At 53.4% G+C, this 18,773-nt stretch overlaps 1 protein-coding gene across 6 annotated transcripts in view; it reads right to left on the reverse strand.

Annotated features, from left to right (window-relative positions):
• Nucleotides 1-18,235, reverse strand: part of OTOF (otoferlin) — a 129,370-nt gene extending 111,135 nt beyond the window's left edge. For all 6 annotated transcript variants that reach the window (XM_064146568.1, XM_064146566.1, XM_064146565.1 and 3 more), the window contains exons 1-2: nt 17,781-18,235; nt 9,774-9,832 (exon numbers count right to left, since the gene is read on the reverse strand). In XM_064146568.1, the coding sequence (XP_064002638.1) occupies nt 9,774-9,832; nt 17,781-17,859 (138 nt within the window). In that variant the 5' untranslated portion in view covers nt 17,860-18,235. The remainder of the gene's footprint in view (nt 1-9,773; nt 9,833-17,780) is intronic.
• Nucleotides 18,236-18,773: the final 538 nt, after the last annotated feature.

Here is an 18,773-nt window from a genome sequence, read left to right on the forward strand (position 1 = left end):
ATTGGAGATGTGGGCTGGGAAGCAAACACAAACCATGCTATGGAGTAACTCAGTGTCAGGGCTTGTAAGCTGGATCCCTGCTTTTTTTAAAGTCATATCCCCCTTTTTAAGCAGCATCCCCATCTTCTTAAAGCCAAGCTGGCAGCTCATGGTTTGGACAGATTCACTCTGTGCTGGATCAAGAACTGGCTGGATGGCAGAGCCCAGAGAGTGGTGGTGAATGGTGCCACATCCAGTTGGCATCTGGCACCAGTGGTGTGCCCCAAGGATCAGTGCTGGGCACAGTCCTGTTCAATATCTTTATTGATGATCTGGACAAGGGGATTGAGTCCAGCAGCAGTAAGTTTGCAGATGACACCAAGCTAGGAGCAGCTGTGGAGCTGTTGGAGGGTAGGAGAGCCCTGCAGAGGGACCTTGCCAGGCTGGATGGGTGGGCAGAGGCCAAGGGGATGAGACTGAACAAGACCAAGGGCAGGGTTCTGCACTTTGGCCACAACAACCCCAAGCAGCACTACAGGCTGGGGACAGAGTGGCTGAGAGCAGTCAGGAGGAAAGGGACCTGGGGGTACTGCTAGATAGTAGCTGAACAGGAGCCAGCAGTGTGCCCAGGTGGCCAAGAGAGCCAATGGCATCCTGGCCTGGATCAGGAACAGTGTGGCCAGCAGGACAAGGGAGGTTATTCTGCCCCGGGACTCAGCACTGGTCAGGCCACACCTTGAGTGCTGTGTCCAGTTCTGGGCTCCTCAAGTCAAGAGAGATGTTGAGGTGCTGGAAGGTGTCCAGAGAAGGGCAAGGATGGTGGGGAGGGGCCTGGAGCACAAATCCTATGAGGAGAGGTTGAGGGAGCTGGGGGTGTGCAGCCTGGAGAAGAGGAGGCTCAGGGGTGATCTTATTACTGTCTACAACTACCTGAAGGGACATTGTAGCCAGGTGGGGGGTGGCCTCTTCTCCCAGGTAACCAGCAATAGAACAAGGGGACACAGTCTCAAGTTGTGCCAGGGTAGGTCTAGGCTGGATGTTAGGAAGAAGTTCTTCACAGAGAGAGTGATTGGCATTGGAATGGGCTGCCCAGGGAGGTGGTGGAGGCACCGTCCCTGGGGGTCTTCAAGCAAAGCCTGGCTGAGGCACTTAGTGCCATGGTCTGGTTGCTTGGCCAGGGCTGGGTGCTAGGTTGGACTGGCTGAGCTTGGAGGTCTCTTCCAACCTGCTTGATTCTATGATTCTATAATTCTATGATATCCCCCTTTTGAAGCAGCGTCCCCATTTTTTAAAGTCATATCTCCCTTTTAAAGCTGTTTCCCCCCTTTTTTAAGTCATATGTCCCCTTTTCAAAGTCATATCCCCCCCTTTTAAGCTGTATCCCCCACCTTTTTAAAGTCATATGCCCCCTTTTAAGCTGTATCCCCCCTTTTTAAAGTCATACCCCCCATTTTTAAGCTGTATCCCCACCTTTTTCAAGTCACATCTCCCTTTTAAAGCTGTATCCCCACCTTTCAAAGTCATATTCCCTCTTTTTCAAGTCATATCCCCCCTTTGTTAATCTGTATCCCCAACTTTTTAAAGTCATCTCCCTTTCAAAGCTGTTTCCCCCTTTTCAAAGTCATGTCCCCCCCCTTTTAAGCTGTATCTCCCACCTTTTTAAAGTCATATCCCCCCACTTTAAGCTGTTTCCCCACTTTTTAAAGCCATGTGTCCCCTTTTTAAAGTCATATCCCCCTTTTTAAGCTGTATCCCCCCCTTTTTAAAGTCCTATCCCCCTTTTTAAGCTGTATCCCCCCCTTTTTAAAGTCCTATCCCCCTTTTAAGCTGTATCCCCCCCTTTTTAAAGTCCTATCCCCCTTTTTAAGCTGTATCCCCCCCTTTTTAGAGTCCTATCCCCCTTTTAAGCTGTATCCCCCCCTTTTTAGAGTCCTATCCCCCTTTTAAGCTGTATCCCCCCCTTTTTAAAGTCCTATCCCCCTTTTTAAGCTGTATCCCCCCCTTTTTAAAGTCCTATCCCCCTTTTTAAGCTGTATCCCCCCCTTTTTAGAGTCCTATCCCCCTTTTAAGCTGTATCCCCCCCTTTTTAAAGTCCTATCCCCCTTTTTAAGCTGTATCCCCCCCTTTTTAAAGTCCTATCCCCCTTTTTAAGCTGTATCTCCCCCTTTTTAAAGTCCTATCCCCCTTTTTAAGCTGTATCCCCCCCTTTTTAAAGTCCTATCCCCCTTTTTAAGCTGTATCCCCCCCTTTTTAAAGTCCTATCCCCCTTTTAAGCTGTATCCCCCCCTTTTTAGAGTCCTATCCCCCTTTTAAGTTGTATCCCCCCCTTTTTAGAGTCCTATCCCCCTTTTTAAGCTGTATCACCCCCTTTTTAGAGTCCTATCCCCCTTTTTAAGCTGTATCCCCCCCTTTTTAAAGCCCTATCCCCTTTTTAAGCTGTATCCCCCCCTTTTTAAAGTCCCATCCCCCTGTTTAAGCTGTATCCCCCCCTTTTAACATCCTATCCCCCTTTTTAAGCTGTATCCCCCCCTTCTTAAAGTCCTATCCCCCTTTTTAAGCTGTATCCCCCCCTTTTAAAGTCCAAACCCCCTTTTTAAGCTGTTCCCCCACTTTTTTAAAGCCATGCATCTCATTTTAAAGAGATTTCACTCCATTTAAAGCCATGCTGCATTTCCCCCCCCCCTGCAGCCATCCTTATCCTTGGCTGGGTGTTTATCCTGCTCATCATCTCCAATCCTGATTAATCAGAGGCATTTCCAGATACTCAGGTCAAGGCTGCAGCTCTCCTTTTGGCTTCCTTGGCAGCAGCACCTAAACCTGTCCCAGCCCCTTGAGGAGAGTCTGAATACAGGGAAAGGAAAACCACACAAGCCCCATCCACATCTCTTCCACACCCAGCACCATCACTGCAGTCCCTTTCCCTTCCCTCCTGTGGGTGCCTGTGGGAGAGCTGCAGGACAAATCCCCTCTGAGAAGAACCTGTTCTGTTCCTGGGGCTGTAAAACACAGCCATAGTGCCACAGCTACCTTCTGAAAGAGCCAGCAGCTCATCTTCCCCAGGCTTCTGGAGAGGCAAAGCTGATGCATAATTCATCAGGCAATGAATAAAAATCATTGCAACAGAAATAGAGTGAAACCAAACAAATGGCAAAGGCTGGGGACAGCCCAAGAGCTGCTTGAGAGCAAGTCCTCATGAATGTTAAGTGGTGGAAGGGAAAGGTGATGTGCTTTTTAGTGCTGCCAAAGAATCCTCCAGCTTTACATCAACCTAACAGGAGTTTTCTGCTTCTTGCCAGCTCTGAGATAGAATCATAGAATCAAGCAGGCTGGAAGAGACCTCCAAGCTCATCCACTCCAACCTAGCACCCAGCCCTGGCCAAGCAACCAGACCATGGCACTAAGTGCCTCAGCCAGGCTTGGCTTCAACACCTCCAGGCACAGAGACTCCACCACCTCCCTGGGCAGCCCATTCCAATGCCAATCACTCTCTCTGTGAAGAACTTCCTCCTAACATCCAGCCTAGACCTCCCCTGGCACAACTTGACACTCTGTCCCCTTCTTCTCTTGCTGCTTGCCTGGCAGCAGAGCCCAACCCCACCTGGCTACAGCCTCCCTTCAGGTAGATGCAGGCAGCAATGAGCTCTGCCCTGAGCCTCTTCTTCTGCAGGCTGCACACTCCCAGCTCCCTCAGCCTCTCCTCACAGGGCTGTGCTCCAGGCCCCTCACCAGCTTCCTTGCCCTTCTCTGGACACCTTCCAGCACCTCAACATTTCTCCTGAATCATTCTTGTCACCATCCCTGGAGACATTCAAGAAGCCCTACAGGCTCACAGATTCATAGAATGGTTAGAGTTGGAATGGACCTGAAAGACCACAGGCTCACAGGATATTAGGGGTTGGAAGGGATCCAAGGAGATCATTGAGTCCAACCCCCCTGCCAGAGCAGGACCACACAATCTAGCACAGATCACAGAGGAACACATCCAGACAGGCCTTGAAATGCTCCAGAGAAGGAGACTCCACAACCTCTCTGGGCAGCCTGTGCCAGTGCTCTGTGACCCTTAAAGTCAAGAAGTTCCCCCTTGTGTTGAGCTGGAACCTCCTGTGCTGCAGCTTACACCCATTGCTCCTTGTCCTATCCCAGGGAGCAGTGAGCAGAGCCTGTCCCCCCTTCCTTACCCCCAGCCCTCAGATATTTATAAGCATTGAATAAATCCCCTCTCACTCTTCTCCATCATCTAGTTCTAACCTCCCTACCAGAGGATCTGGAAAAGTACTGTGGGCACAAAGAGTCATCTCAATCCCCTTTTGAGTCTGCAGAGCAGAGATGTCTCCATATGAACAAGTTGGCCCAGGAGCAGCCAGTGGGGAGAAGTGAGAGAACCCCTGGGTGTTGAAGGCATCTCCATGGAGCTGAGCCCATCCCTTCCTCTCACAGCATGAGGTGTCCTGGGGTCCTCTTGGACCAGCATAGGATCATAGAATCACTCAGGGTTGGAAGGGACCACAAGGAGCAGCCAGTTCCAACCCCCTGCCATGCCCAGGGACACCCTACCCTAGAGCAGGCTGCACACAGCCTCACACAGCCTGGCCTCAAACACCTCCAGCCATGGGGCCTCAACCACCTCCCTGGGCAACCCAGTCCAGCCTCTCACCACTCTCCTGCTCAACAACTTCCTCCTCACCTCCACTCTCCATCTCCCCACCTCCAGCTTTGCTCCATTCCCCCCACTCCTGCCACTCCCTCACAGCCTCAAAAGTCCCTCCCCAGCTGTTTTGTAGCCCACTTCAGACCCTGGCAGGCCACAAGAAGGTCACCTGGGAGCCTCCTCTTCTGCAGCCTGCACAGCTCCAACTCCTTCAGTCTGTCCTCATAGGAGCCATTAAGCAGCACAAGATAATGAGAATCTTAATAGGGGAAGAAGGAACAGGGCTGCATCTCTGCTGTCTTCTGCTGTGGCTTGTGCTGTACTCTACATAACATCACAGAATTGTTTTGCTTGGAAGAGACCTTCAAGACCACCAGGTCCAACCATTAAGCCAGCACTGCCAGGTCACCACTGAGCCATGTCCCTCAGCACCACTGCCACACAGCTTTTCACTCTCTCCAGAGATGCTAACACCACCGCTCCCCTGGACAGCCTCTTGCAGGCCTTGGCAACATTTTTGGGGCAGAAATTATTCTTCATCTGCAACCTGAACCTCCCCCAGCATAGCCTGAGGCAGCTGCTGCTTCTTGCTCTGTTGTTTGTTGCCTGGAGAAGAGATTGACACAAACTCACTCCAGCCTCCCTTCAGGGAGCTGTAGATGGTGAGAAGGTCTCCCCCAAGCCTCCTTTTTCTCCAGGCTAAACAACTGCAAGTTGGAAGGAAATGTTTCACAAGAGACTTGTGCTCTAAGCCCTTCATCAGCTACATTGCCATTCTTTGGACACACTGCAGCACCTCAATGTTCTTCTTCCAGGGAAGAGTCCATCCTTAGCCTGAGGCTCCCCACCATGAATGCAGTAAGAGACACCAACAGAGACCAGAATGCAGACCAAGGCTCTCTTATATCTGAGGTTGTTTAAGCTCTTTATACTTGACCTAACATGCACAGATCCCCATCACAGAATCACAGAATCAACCAGGTTGGAAGAGACCTCCAGGATCATGACTGTTAAGTGGTGGAAGGGAAAGGTGATGTGCTTTTTAGTGCTGCCAAAGAATCCTCCAGCTTTACATCAACCTAACTGGAGTTTTCTGCTTCATGCCAGCTCTGAGATAGAATCATAGAATCAAGCAGGTTGGAAGAGACCTCCAAGCTCAGCCAGTCCAACCTAGCACCCAGCCCTGCCCAAGCAACCAGACCATGGCACTAAGTGCCTCAGCCAGGCTTGGCTTCAACACCTCCAGGCACAGAGACTCCACCACCTCCCTGGGCAGCCCATTCCAATGCCAATCACTCTCTCTGAAAACAACTTTCTCCTCACATCCAGATGAGGCAAGGAGCAGCCTTCAACTCTTCCTCCTCCCCCCACCACACCTTTCTGGCTGCTCTCCCAGTGATCAGCAAGCTGGGTGAGCTTCAGAAGCATTGCCCACATAGGATATGAGACATCAGCAGCCTTCAGGCCTAGGGTCACCATTTCAGCACCCCATTGTGAGAGGGAAGCAGGAAGAAATTGTGCCAGAGGAAGTTTAATTTGGACAGGAGGAACAATTCCTTTACTGAAAGAGTGGTGAAGTGTTGGAACAGGCTGCCCAGGGAGGTGGTGGAGTCATAGAATCAATAGGTTGGAAGAGACCTCCAAGCTCAGCCAGGCCAACCTAGCACCCAGCCCTGCCCAACCAACCAGACCATGGCACTAAGTGCCTCAGCCAGGCTTGGCTTCAACACCTCCAGGAACAGTGACTCCACCACCCCAAACTGTTTTGTGACTCCATGATTCTATGTGAACTCCATCTGCAGTGCTATGTCCAGCTCTATGGTCCTCAGCAAAAGACAGACATGGACTTGCTGCAGCAGGTCCAAAGGAGTTCACACAAATGATCACAGGTTCACAGGATGTTAGGGGTTGGAAGGGACCCAAGGAGATCATCCAGTCCAACCCCTCTGCCAGAGCAGGGTCACACAATCTAGCACAGATCACAGAGGAACACATCCAGACAGGCCTGGAAAGGCTCCAGAGAAGGACACTCCACAACCTCTCTGGATGTTAGGAGGAAGTTGTTGTCAGAGAGAGTGATTGGCATTGGAATAGGCTGCCCAGGGAGGTGGTGGAGTCTCTGTGGCTGGAGGTGTTGAAGCCAAGCCTGGCTGAGGCACTTAGTGCCATGGTCTGGTTGCTTGGCCAGGGCTGGGTGCTAGGTTGGACTGGCTGAGCTTGGAGGTCTCTTCCAACCTGCTTGATTCTATGATTCTCTCTGGGCAGCCTGCTCCAGTGCTCCAGCACCTTTGGACTACTTCCTCCCTAAGTTCAAAGTGAAACCTCCTGCTTTCTGTGTTGTGCCAGTTGCTCCTTGTTTTCATTGTCAGAAAATGACAATGCAAAGCTGTTAGTATTCCTCATGCATCATATTCTACAGCCCCTGGGAGCAGGTTATCTTCTCCCAAAAGCAGAAAGCAGAGGAAGCATCCATCCTACCCTGCAAGAACATTTCCACTTGCAATGTGCCTTTGCACCCTGCTAGTGTGGGTGATGTTATTGCAGTAGCCTCAGATTGTTTTCTTGGGAACTGCTTGAGAAAAGGCTGTCATTTAGAACCACCCAGAATTGCTCTAGTTGGAAGAGATATTTGAGATCATCAAGTCTAACCTTTAGCCACATCACTGCTGAAAGACACCCCTCAGCACCTACAGAGCTTTCCAACCCTTCCATCACCTCCCTGGTCAGCTTGTTCCAGGCCTTGACAACTCAGCTTTTATAGAATCAAGCAGGTTGGAAGAGACCTCCAAGCTCAGCCACTCCAACCTAGCACCCAGCCCTGCCCAAGCAACCAGACCATGGCACTAAGTGCCTCAGCCAGGCTTGGCTTCAACACCTCCAGGCACAGAGACTCCACCACCTCCCTGGGCAGCCCATTCCAATGCCAATCACTCTCTCTGACAACAACTTCCTAACAACATCCAGCCTAGACCTCCCCTGGCACAGCTTCACACTCTGTCCCCTGCTTCTCTTGCTGCTTGCCTGGCAGAAGAGCCCAACCCCACCTGGCTACAGCCTCCCTTCAGTCAGTTGCAGACAGCAATGAGGTCAGCCCTGAGCCTCCTCTTCTGCAGGCTGCACACCCCCAGCTCCCTCAGCCTCTCCTCACAGGGCTGTGCTCCAGGCCCCTCACCACCTTCCTTGCCCTTCTCTGGACACCTTCCAGCACCTCAACATCTCTCTTGAATGGATTGCTGTTGAAGTTCAGTTCTGTTTCTTTCCTAGCTGAAAGCTGGCACTGAAGGTCAGACAGCACTGGACTGGCACCCAAAGCAGAAGAACACCCCTGGCTGTGAGGAGAGGCTGAGAGAATTGGGGTTGTTCAACCTGGAGAAGAGAAGGCTACAGGGAGAGCTCATTGTGGTCTTTCAGCACTTAAATGGGGCCTAGGACCACAGAAGGTTAGGGGCTGGAAGGGACCTCAAAAGCTCATCCAGTCCAAGCCTCCTGCCAGAGCAGGATCTCCTAATGCAGATCACACAGGAACACATCCAGGCAGGTGTTGAGGATCTCCAGGGAGAGACTCCACAGCCCCTCCCTGGGCAGCCTGTTCCAGTGCAGAGGGAGACTCCACAGCCCCTCCTGGGCAGCCTGTTCCAGTGCAGGGGGAGACTCCACAGCCCCTCCCTGGGCAGCCTGTTCCAGTGCAGAGGGAGACTCCACAGCCCCTCCCTGGGCAGCCTGTTCCAGTGCAGAGGGAGACTCCATAGCCCCTCCTGGGCAGCCTGTTCCAGTGCAGGGGGAGACTCCACAGCCCCCCTGGGCAGCCTGTTCCAGTGCAGAGGGAGACTCCATAGCCCCTCCCTGGGCAGCCTGTTCCAGTGCAGGGGGAGACTCCACAGCCCCCCTGGGCAGCCTGTTCCAGTGCAGAGGGAGACTCCACAGCCCCCCTGGGCAGCCTGTTGCAGTGCAGAGGGAGACTCCACAGCCCCCCTGGGCAGCCTGTTCCAGTGCAGGGGGAGACTCCACAGCCCCCCTGGGCAGCCTGTTCCAGTGCAGAGGGAGACTCCACAGCCCCCCTGGGCAGCCTGTTGCAGTGCAGAGGGAGACTCCACAGCCCCCCTGGGCAGCCTGTTCCAGTGCAGGGGGAGACTCCACAGCCCCCCTGGGCAGCCTGTTGCAGTGCAGAGGGAGACTCCACAGCCCCTCCCTGGGCAGCCTGTTCCAGTGCAGGGGGAGACTCCACAATCCCCCTGGGCAGCCTGTTGAAGTGTTCTGCCACCCTCACAGGGTAAAAAATATCTCCCTTGTGTTTCCAAGGGACTGTCTATGCCTCAGCTTCCACCCATGGCTCCTTGTCTCGTTGTTGGCCAGATGGGGAAGGATCCTTTAGTGGGGCTTGTTTGGATGGGAGCTAAGCTGGAGGTGAGGAGATTCAGAGTGGATGTGAGGAAGTTCTTCAGCAAGAGTGGTGAGAGGCTGGACTGGGTTGCCCAGGGAGGTGGTTGAGGCCCCATGGCTGGAGGTGTTTGAGGCCAGGCTGTGTGAGGCTGTGTGCAGCCTGCTCTAGGGTAGGGTGTCCCTGGGCATGGCAGGGGGGTTGGAACTGGCTGCTCCTTGTGGTCCCTTCCAACCCTGATTCTATGCATCTGTGACAGGACAGGGGGTGATGGTTTTAAACTAAAAATAGACCAGACAGAGGGATGACATCACTCACCCTGAGCACAGGTTTGCCTGCTGGCCAGCAAGCTCCCAGTTAGTGCTCTGTGAGAGTGGTGAGACACTGGCCCAGGTTGCCCAGAGAAGCAGTCCAAGCCCCATGCCTGGAGCCATCACAGGTCAGGCTGGGTGGGGTTCTGAGCATCCTGTTCTAGTTGAAGGTGTCCCTGCTGAGAGCAAGGAAGGATGAACTAGATCACAGAATGGCTTCAGTTGGGAGGGACCTTAGAGATCACCTACACCAACCTCCCTGCTATGGGAAGGGGACACCTCTCAACGAGGTTCACCTGCTCCAGACCTCACCTGACCTGACCTTACACACCTCCTTCAAAGCTCTCTGCCTACCCAAACCATTCCATGGTTCTCTGGCAGCCACCTGGAAAGGGAGTCATGGCAAAGCAAAGCAGATGTGCAAGGCAACCCAGGCACAGAACACATCCTCTCTTACCTCGTCAAACCTGGCCTCATCCTCACAGTTTTCAAGCACTCTGGTGTAGAAGGAGAGCCCTGGAGAGAGGGGAGGAAGAATAGGTTGGTTGCAATGAATAAAGCCATGTCCTGCAGCTGTTGCTCACAGGATTAGTGCCCCAGACCCTTCACCACCTCCTCTGGGTGCCCTTCTCTGGATATGGTCCAGCACCTCAGTGGTAGTGAGGAGCCCAAAACTGAACCCAGGATTTGAGATGTGGCCTCATCAGTGCCCAGTGCAGGGGGGGACAATCCCTGCCCTAGTCCTGCTGGCCACACTGTTGCTGATGCAAGCCAGGATGCTGTTTGCCTTCTTGGCTGCCTGGGCACACTTCAGCTGCACAGCAGACACAGCTTGGGGTAGAAACACCCTGGGGTTTGGGTCTGCGTGGGTGGCCTTGGTGGGATGCAGTCTGTAGGCATTGCCTGGGATGGAGAAAAGGCAGCAGGGGACATTTGTGTGGGTCAGAGATGCAGAGGGAGGACATAGAATCAAGCAGGTTGGGACAGACCTCCAAGCTCATCCAGTCCAACCTAGCACCCAGCCCTGGCCAAGCAACCAGACCATGGCACTAAGTGTCTCATCCAGCCTTTGCTTCAACACCTCCAGGGATGGTGACTCCACCACCTCCCTGGGCAGCCCTTTCCAATGCCAATCACTCTCTCTGTGAAGAGCTTCCTGAGTGATAGATTGGACTGGAAGAGCTTGGAGGTCTCTTCCAACCTGCTTGGTTCTATGAAGATGAAGTTCTATGAAGAACCTGGAGCTGTTTAACATCTGAGCCTTGTTGTGAGCCCAAGGGTGAGCAGCAGAGCACCCTCACAGAGATAATGAGGAGATGTGCACAGGCAAGGGGATGAATCATCTGGCAGTGGATAAACAGGGAAGGAATATCAGGGAGAAGATACTCCAAGAGAGATAATCTGCCACTGAAAAGGTTTCTTCTAAGATCATGACTTAAGCCAACAGGGTGGGATGCTCCTTCCTCATGCCCTGCCAATCCAGCCAGCATCACAGCCATGCTTCATTACAGTGATATCCTTGTTCACCATTGCCCAGTGGTGCTCCAGGTGGCATCAGTGAATGATCTCCCTCACTCACACCCTAATTTGGAGACAGAACCCCACCAAGAAGCTCTTTACAACTCCATCTGTGCAGGGTGCTTGGAGCAATAGCTCCAAGTGCAGGGTGCTGCACTCTGGCCACAACAACCCCATGCAGAGATACAGGCTGGGGTCGGAGTGGCTGAGAGCAGCCAGACAGAGAGGGATCTGGGGGTGCTGATTGATACCCACCTGAACATGAGCCAGCAGTGTGCCCAGGTGGCCAAGAGAGCCAGTGGCATCCTGGCCTGCATCAGGAATGGTGTGGTCAGCAGGAGCAGGGAGGTCATTCTGCCCCTGTACTCTGCCCTGGTTAGACCACACCTTGAGTGCTGTGTTCAGTTCTGGGCCCCCCAGTTTAGGAGGGACATTGAGATGCTTGAGCGTGTCCAGAGAAGGGCAACGAGGCTGGGGAGAGGCCTTGAGCACAGCCCTACGAGGAGAGGCTGAGGGAGCTGGGATTGGTTAGCCTGGAGAAGAGGAGGCTCAGGGGAGACCTTATTGCTGTCTACAACTACCTGAGGGGTGGTTGTGGCCAGGAGGAGGTTGCTCTCTTCTCTCAGGTGGCCAGCACCAGAACAAGAGGACACAGCCTCAGGCTGCACCAGGGGAGATTTAGGCTGGAGGTGAGGAGAAAGTTCTTCACTGAGAGAGTCATTGGACACTGGAATGGGCTGCCCGGGGAGGTGGTGGAGTCGCCGTCCCTGGAGCTGTTCAGGATTGGACGTGGCACTTGGTGCCATGGTCTGGCCTTGAGCTCTGTGGTAAAGGGTTGGACTTGATGATCTGTGAGGTCTCTTCCAACCCTGATGATACTGTGATACTGTGAGCAATTAGTTGGCAAGAGCTCTAACTGCACCTGGACACAAGTGTTCCCCTTCACAGCTGCAATCAGGTTGCCTTTGGAGCGATAACCCTGCTAGGGATATGTGACCCTACCTTGTAAAAGCTCAGACTTCACTGAGGGGCAGGACCAGGCACCTCCAAAATGGGCAAGGTGAAGGCAATTCACCATTTTCCTGCTGTTCCTCAGCAACTAGCCTGAAGAGAAAGCATTTGTAGAAGACCTTGATTTCATCCCTAGCTGAATTTTGGCTGCAGAGAAAAGAGGTGCAGAACTGCAGTGACAATGGATTTGGGCCTCTGGAGACACTTTCATAGAATCATTTACACTGAAAGAGACCTTTAAGATCAGCAGATCCAACTATTAACCCAGCACTGCCACATCACTGTGCCCCTCAGCACCACATCTACACAGCTTTTCAATCTGCTTTGGCCCCAACAACCCCAAGCAGTGCTACAGGCTGGGGACAGAGTGGCTGAGAGCAGCCAGGCAGAAAGGGACCTGGGGGTGCTGGTAGAGAGTAGCTGAAGATGAGGCAGCAGTGTGCCCAGGTGGGCAGGAGAGCCAATGGCATCCTGGGCTGGATCAGGAGCAGTGTGGGCAGCAGGACAAGGGAGGTTCTTCTGCCCCTGGACTCAGCACTGCTCAGGCCACACCTTGAGTGCTGTGTCCAGTTCTGGGCTCCTCAATTCAAGAGAGATGTTGAGGTGCTGGAAGGTGCCCAGAGAAGGGCAAGGAAGGTGGTGAGGGGCCTGGAGCACAGCCCTGTGAGGAGAGGCTGAGGGAGCTGGGGGTGTGCAGCCTGCAGAAGAGGAGGCTCAGGGCAGAGCTCATTGCTGTCTGCAACTCCCTGAAGGGAGGCTGTAGCCAGGTGGGGTTGGGATCTTCTGCCAGGCAAGCAGACAAGAGGACAGAGCAAGGGGACAGAGTCTCAAGTAGTGTCAGAGGAGGTCTAGGCTGGATGTTGTTAGGAAGTTGTTGTCAGAGAGAGTGATTGGCATTGGAATGGGCTGCCCAGGGAGGTGGTGGAGTCTCTGTGCCTGGAGGTGTTGAAGCCAAGCCTGGCTGAGGCACTTAGTGCCATGGTCTGGTTGGTTGGGCAGGGCTGGGTGCTAGGTTGGACTGGCTGAGCTTGGAGCTCTCTTCCAACCTGCTTGATTTTATGAATCCTTCCAGGGATGGGGACTCCACCACTTCCCTGGGCAGCCTGTTTCAGGCTTTGACAACCCTTTTGGGGGGGAGAATAAAAATCGTTCCTCATGTCCAATCTGAATCTCTCCTGGTACAATTGAGGATGTCTCTTCTGGCTTGGTTTGTGGGAGAAGAGGTCCAGCCTGCCCAGATCCCTCTGGAGAGCCTCCCTATCTTCAAACCAGCCTAGAGCAGATGCAGTGGGATGACAAGAGGCTTACAAGTCATTGAAGTTCAAACCCATCCCCAAATCCATGAACAAATTGAGAGGGTCATAAATGCAATGGATCTTGCTGGTTAACACTCCCAAATTCCCAGCAGATGAGCATCCCCTGGGAGTTTGGTGAGTCAAATCCAACACCATGGTGGGAGATAAGTCCTTGATGCTCAGGTGTGGGAGTGGATTTCGGCTCACCTCTCCTCTACACTTCCTGGCCAGGGGCTGCCACCACTCTCTGCTTGCTCCCACGGGCTCAGAACTGGGAGCTTCTCCTCACCCCTCAGTTTCTCCTCTTGGCAAAGTGCAGCTAGTGCAGCTTGTAGGGGGTGTTGGGAATCTGGGATCCCTGAGAGAAAAGGAGCAGCTCTGTTCCATCACCATCCCACACAGCTGTCAGCCCTTTCTGAAGGAAGGCTTTTAACAAGGTTGTGATGTATTCAGCTCCCACCTGAGCTGAAGTCGAGCAGCATTACAGAGTGCTGCCCACCTGCACACAGCAGCCTGTCACACCAAACTCCTCCTTTGGCTTCTTTTTGTGCCATAGTAGATCCTTTCAGCTGAATGAGCAAACACCCACTCTGGAAGCTCTGCCTGAACCTCCAGGCTGTGCTGTCAGCAAGTGAGGAGAAGGCAGCAGCAAAGTGGTGCCTTGACTGGGCAAAGAGCATCCCTCCCTGCAGTGCTTAGCAACTCCAGAAGGACTGCAGTAACACTAATCCTGCCAGGAGAGCCTGAGGGAGCTGGGGGGTGTTTGAACAGAACTGAAATTCAACAGAACTCAGTTCAAGAGAGATGGTGAGATACTGGAATGTGTCCAGAGAAGGGTAACAAAGCTGGTGAGGGGCCTGGAGCACAGCCCTGTGAGGAGAGAATTCTATGAAGTTCCATCAAGTGCATCAAGCAAAGGCTGAGAGTATGTCAGAACTCTATCTCACTGCAGCTGTTGAGATACACAGTGCGTCAGAGAGGCCATCCTCCCATGAACACCACATCAAGGTGTGAGAATTCTGGTCCCCCCCATTCAGAACAAGGTCCTGGCAGAGATTCACATCTCATGTTTTGGATCAATGCTCTCTCACAACTCAGGACAATCATAGAATCATCCAGGTTGGAAGAGACCTCCAAGCTCATCCACTCCAACCTAGCACCCAGCCCTGGCCAAGCAACTAGACCATGGCACTGAGTGCCTCAATGCTGCTATGTGTCAAGAAGGTACCCAGAGGATCTGTCCCTGGACTTCCACAGGCTCACAGCATGTTAGGGGTTAGAAGGGACCAAAGGAGATCACTGAGTCCAATCGCCCTGCCAGAGCAGGGCCACACAATCTAGCACAGACCACACAGGAACACATCCACATTCTGGTCCTCCCCCCATTCAGAACGTGGCCCTAACACAGATTCACATCTCATGTTTTGACTCAGTGCTCTCTCACAACTCAGGACAATCACAGAATCATCCAGGTTGGAAGAGACCTCCAAGCTCAGCCACTCCAACCTAGCACCCAGCCCTGGCCAATCAACTAGACCACGGCACTGAGTGCCTCAATGCTGCTATGTGCCAAGAAGGTACCCAGAGGATCCATCCCTGGACTTCCACTGGCTCACAGCATGTTAGGGGTTGGAAAGGACCCAAGGAGATCATCCAGTCCAAGCCCCCTGCCAGAGCAGGACCACACAATCTAGCACAGATCACACAGGAACACATCCAGAGAGGCCTGGAAAGGCTCCAGAGAAGGAGACTCCACAACCTCTCTGGGCAGCCTGTGCCAGTGCTCTGGGACCCTTACAGTCAAGAAGTTCCCCCTTGTGTTGAGGTGGATCCTCCTGTGCTGCAGCTTACACCCACTGCTCCCATTGCTCCTTGTCCTACAAACTTCCCATGTCTCTAGGACAGGCACAGAGCTGTCCCCACATTTTACCCCCTTGGGACAAGTAATTTGGGTGAGATGCAGGTAGGCTGTGGAGAGCTCAGTGTTGTGAGAGGATGCTGAACTGCTGCTAGCTGCACAGACAGGGCTTGCTGCAGCTTTGGACACACACCAAGTGGCATGAATCCAAACTTCTCTGCACACACTACCCCATCCAAAGGCTGGGTCAGACCTAATCCACCTGCCTGCTGCCTTCACTGACCCAGCCACACAAGGGACTGCCTCCTAACCTGTTTCTATCGCCCTTATAGCAGTAGGATTTTATGAGCCATGAACTCAGGATCCAGCTGGGTCTGGTTACCTCTCCTGCAAGACCAAGCTTACAGAAGATGTGGACATCAGCTTCCAGGATGAACATGGAATGAGGCATCCCCAGGTGCAGGTGTGGGCAATATCTGCTGCATTCATAGAGTGAATTTAAACCTCTTTCCACAAAAAAATCAGTTGCATCAAACTCTTGGGGGGAAAAAAGATATCCAGCTCATACCCAACTGTCCTCAAATACTACACCAAAATTCTCCCTTGGCAAAGAAATGTTTATGAGAAGAGGCAAACTCATTATGGCTAAGCACCAGGGTAGAAGACATAGCTGTAAAGTTCAATGCCATCCTCTCTGGGTGACATGACAGTGATGGGAGTCCTGCACCATGCAGTAGCCAGCTCATGCCTGGGAGGATGATGGAAGTGAGCCTGGAGAAGTGTCCTGGTACCTGATAAAGGCTCTGCAAGGGAATTAGTGGAAGCTCAGGGGGGTGGGTAAAGCAAGACCACACAGAATCATGGAATGGTATTGCTTGGAAGGGACCTCTGGAGATCACCTAGTGCAATCCCTCTGACAGTGCAGGTGCACTCCCAGCAGGTTGCCCAGGATCACTTCCAGGAAGGTTTGGAATCTTTCCAGAGAGGAGATTTCACAGCCTCTCTGGGTAGCCTGGTCTGGGGCTCTGGCACACTCACAGGAAAGGATTTTTGCTTCACGTTCTGGTGGAACCTCCTGGGTTCCAGTTTGTGCCCCTTTGCTCCTTGTCCTGTCTCTAGGCACCACTGAAAAGAGTCTGGCCACATTCTCTTGCCCCCCTGCCCCTCAGCTATTGATCAACATTGAGAAGATCCCCCATTAGGCTGCTTTTCTCCAGGCTAAACAGCCCCAGTGCTCACAGCCTTCCCTCATAGGAGAGATGTTCCAGTCCCCTCATCCTCTCCATAGCCTCCACTGGCCTCTCTCCTGTAGTTCCTTGCCTCTTCTGACCTGGAAGACCCAGAGCTGGATCCAATACTCCAGATGTAGCCTCCCTAGGACAGAGTACAGGGAAAGTAAAACCTGCCTTCACCTGCTGGCCACACTCTTCTGACTGTTCCCCAGGAGACCATTTGCTTTCTTGGCCATTTCTGCCTCATGGGTGACTTGTTGTTCAGCAGCACTCCCAGGTCTTTCTCTTTGGAGCTGCTTTGCAACAGGTCAATCCCTGACTTGTGCTGGGGAAGGGCTGTGAGTGAAGTGCTGATCTCAAAGTACCCCAGAGAGGGGATCATTCCCATTGCCCACCAGTTGAACCATCGAGTTTTGTGGTGGCTCTTATGCAAAGATGTCAAAACAAGGATGGATATTGGATCCTGCTCATGCAACAGGGACTGTGCTTGGCTCAGGATGGGAGATGTGGGTCCTCCTGTGAAGGAGGATGAAGAAAACTAATGGTGGCCTTTGGTCCTGTTCCTAGGGCAGGCAGTGGGATATCACCAAGGGGTGCTTAGGGCTGGGACCGCTCCAGGTTTTGCTGTTGGCCAGGTATAGGATCTGTTCCACTGCACCAATGCTGGGGCGGGGGGAGGAGGGGAGCAGGGATGGGGAAATGAGTGGGTAATTACACTTTTTAATTGCTCTGCTGTGTTAAAGCTGTGCAGGGGTGGCCATTTCAGGCTCTGCTGGCTAGCCTGGTGTGCAGGTGATTGACAAACCTGCTCCTTTGCATTTACCAAGAGAAGGGCTTGCTCTTCCCCACACCTGATGCTGCCAAACCATCCCACACCTTCCTCTGCCTGCCTGTGGGCTCCCACAAGCCAGAGGCCAGATCTGGCACCAGGCAGTGAGCTCATATTGAGCCTTCTCCCCAAAGGTGTTTGGGAAAGGTTTGGCTGCTGCCGGGGGTATGCATGCCCGGAGAGTTCTTGCTTCTTTTGCATCCTCCCATGCAAAGCTTTAGAGCTTGTGCTGACCCGAGTGGAAAACCCAAAGCTGCAGCGTGCTTAGAAGAGATCCAGGTCCCAGCAATCATAACCTAAGTCCTCCTCCTGCTCCTTCCAGGGGCACCTGGTGCCCAGCTATGCGAGCAAGCCCTCGACCCTACTGCAAGAGCCCCGCTCCACCCCATCGAGGCACGGTCCCTCTCCGGGGAGGGTTTGGTTGCCCTTAAGGCTTTACCTCCTTTCGGCTGGACGAATCCCCCTCCCCAGGAGGAATGGGGGGGGTAGGGAGGGTGGCTGCAGTGTCCCAGGCCGAGCACAGACGGGCAGCGGTACACCGAGAGAGCAGTTTGGAAGGATGGTCTCATGCCCTGGTCAGAGAGGTGTGCAGCCCTTAAAGCCGCCAGGCTCGAATCCCCCTCCCCAGCCTCTGCACGGCCGCGCTGGGCAAACTGAGGCGGGGATGGAGGGCGGCAGGGAAGGACCCACTCCGGCACCCCCCTCCCTTCCTGCCCCGTACCTCTGAAAGCCGCTTTGGCGATGCGATCGGCTCTGCCGCGGAGGCCGGAGACGGTGCGGAGCTGCAGCATCAAAGCCATGGTGCGGAGCTGGGTGCGGAGCGCTGCCGGCTGCTCTCCCTACGCTGCGCGGCCAAGTGCGCGGTGCGGTGCCCGGCGGCCAGCCGCGATCCGGAGCTCCGTGCGGTGCCTCCCCCCGCCCCGTCCCCACGGCTGAATTATTCAGTAGCGGCACGGCCCGCCCTCACCTTCCTCCTTTCCTTCTCCTTTCCCTTCTCCTTTCCTTTCCTTCTCCTCTCCTTTCCTTTCCTCTCCTTTCCTTTCCTCTTCTTCTCCTTTCCCTTCCTTTCCTTTCCTCTTCTTCTCCTTTCCTCTTCTTCTCCTTTCCTCTTCTTCTCCTTTCCTCTTCTTCTCCTTTCCTCTTCTTCTCCTTTCCTCTTCTTCTCCTTTCCTCTTCTTCTCCTTTCCTCTTCTTCTCCTTTCCTCTTCTTCTCCTTTCCCCTTTCCTTTCCTTTCCTCTCCTCTCCCTCTCCTCTCCCTCTCCTCTCCCTCTCCTCTCCCTCTCCTCTCCCTCTCCTCTCCCTCTCCTCTCCCTCTCCTCTCCCTCTCCTCTCCCTCTCCTCTCCTTTCCTTGTAATAAGCTTTTTTCCAGTCTCAGCCAGCGTTGGAAGTCCTCACCCCCCGCTAGGACTCCTCCAGAGTAGGGGGCACAGGAGTTCCACTTCCCTTTCCCCTTCTCCTTTCCCTTTCATAGAATCAACCAGGTTGGAAGAGACCTCCAAGCTCAGCCAGTCCAACCTAGCACCCAGCCCTGCCCAATCAACCAGACCATGGCACTAAGTGCCTCATTCTCACTCCCTTTCCCTTTCATAGAATCATAAAACCAACCAGGTGGGAAGAGACTTCCAAGCTCAGGCAGTCCAACCTAGCACCCAGCCCTGTCCAATCAAGCAGACCATGGCACTAAGTGCCTCACTCCCTTTCCCTTTTCCCTT

This window comes from Pogoniulus pusillus, chromosome 7 (assembly GCF_015220805.1).
Source record: "Pogoniulus pusillus isolate bPogPus1 chromosome 7, bPogPus1.pri, whole genome shotgun sequence".
NCBI classification, from domain to species: Eukaryota; Metazoa; Chordata; class Aves; order Piciformes; family Lybiidae; genus Pogoniulus; species Pogoniulus pusillus.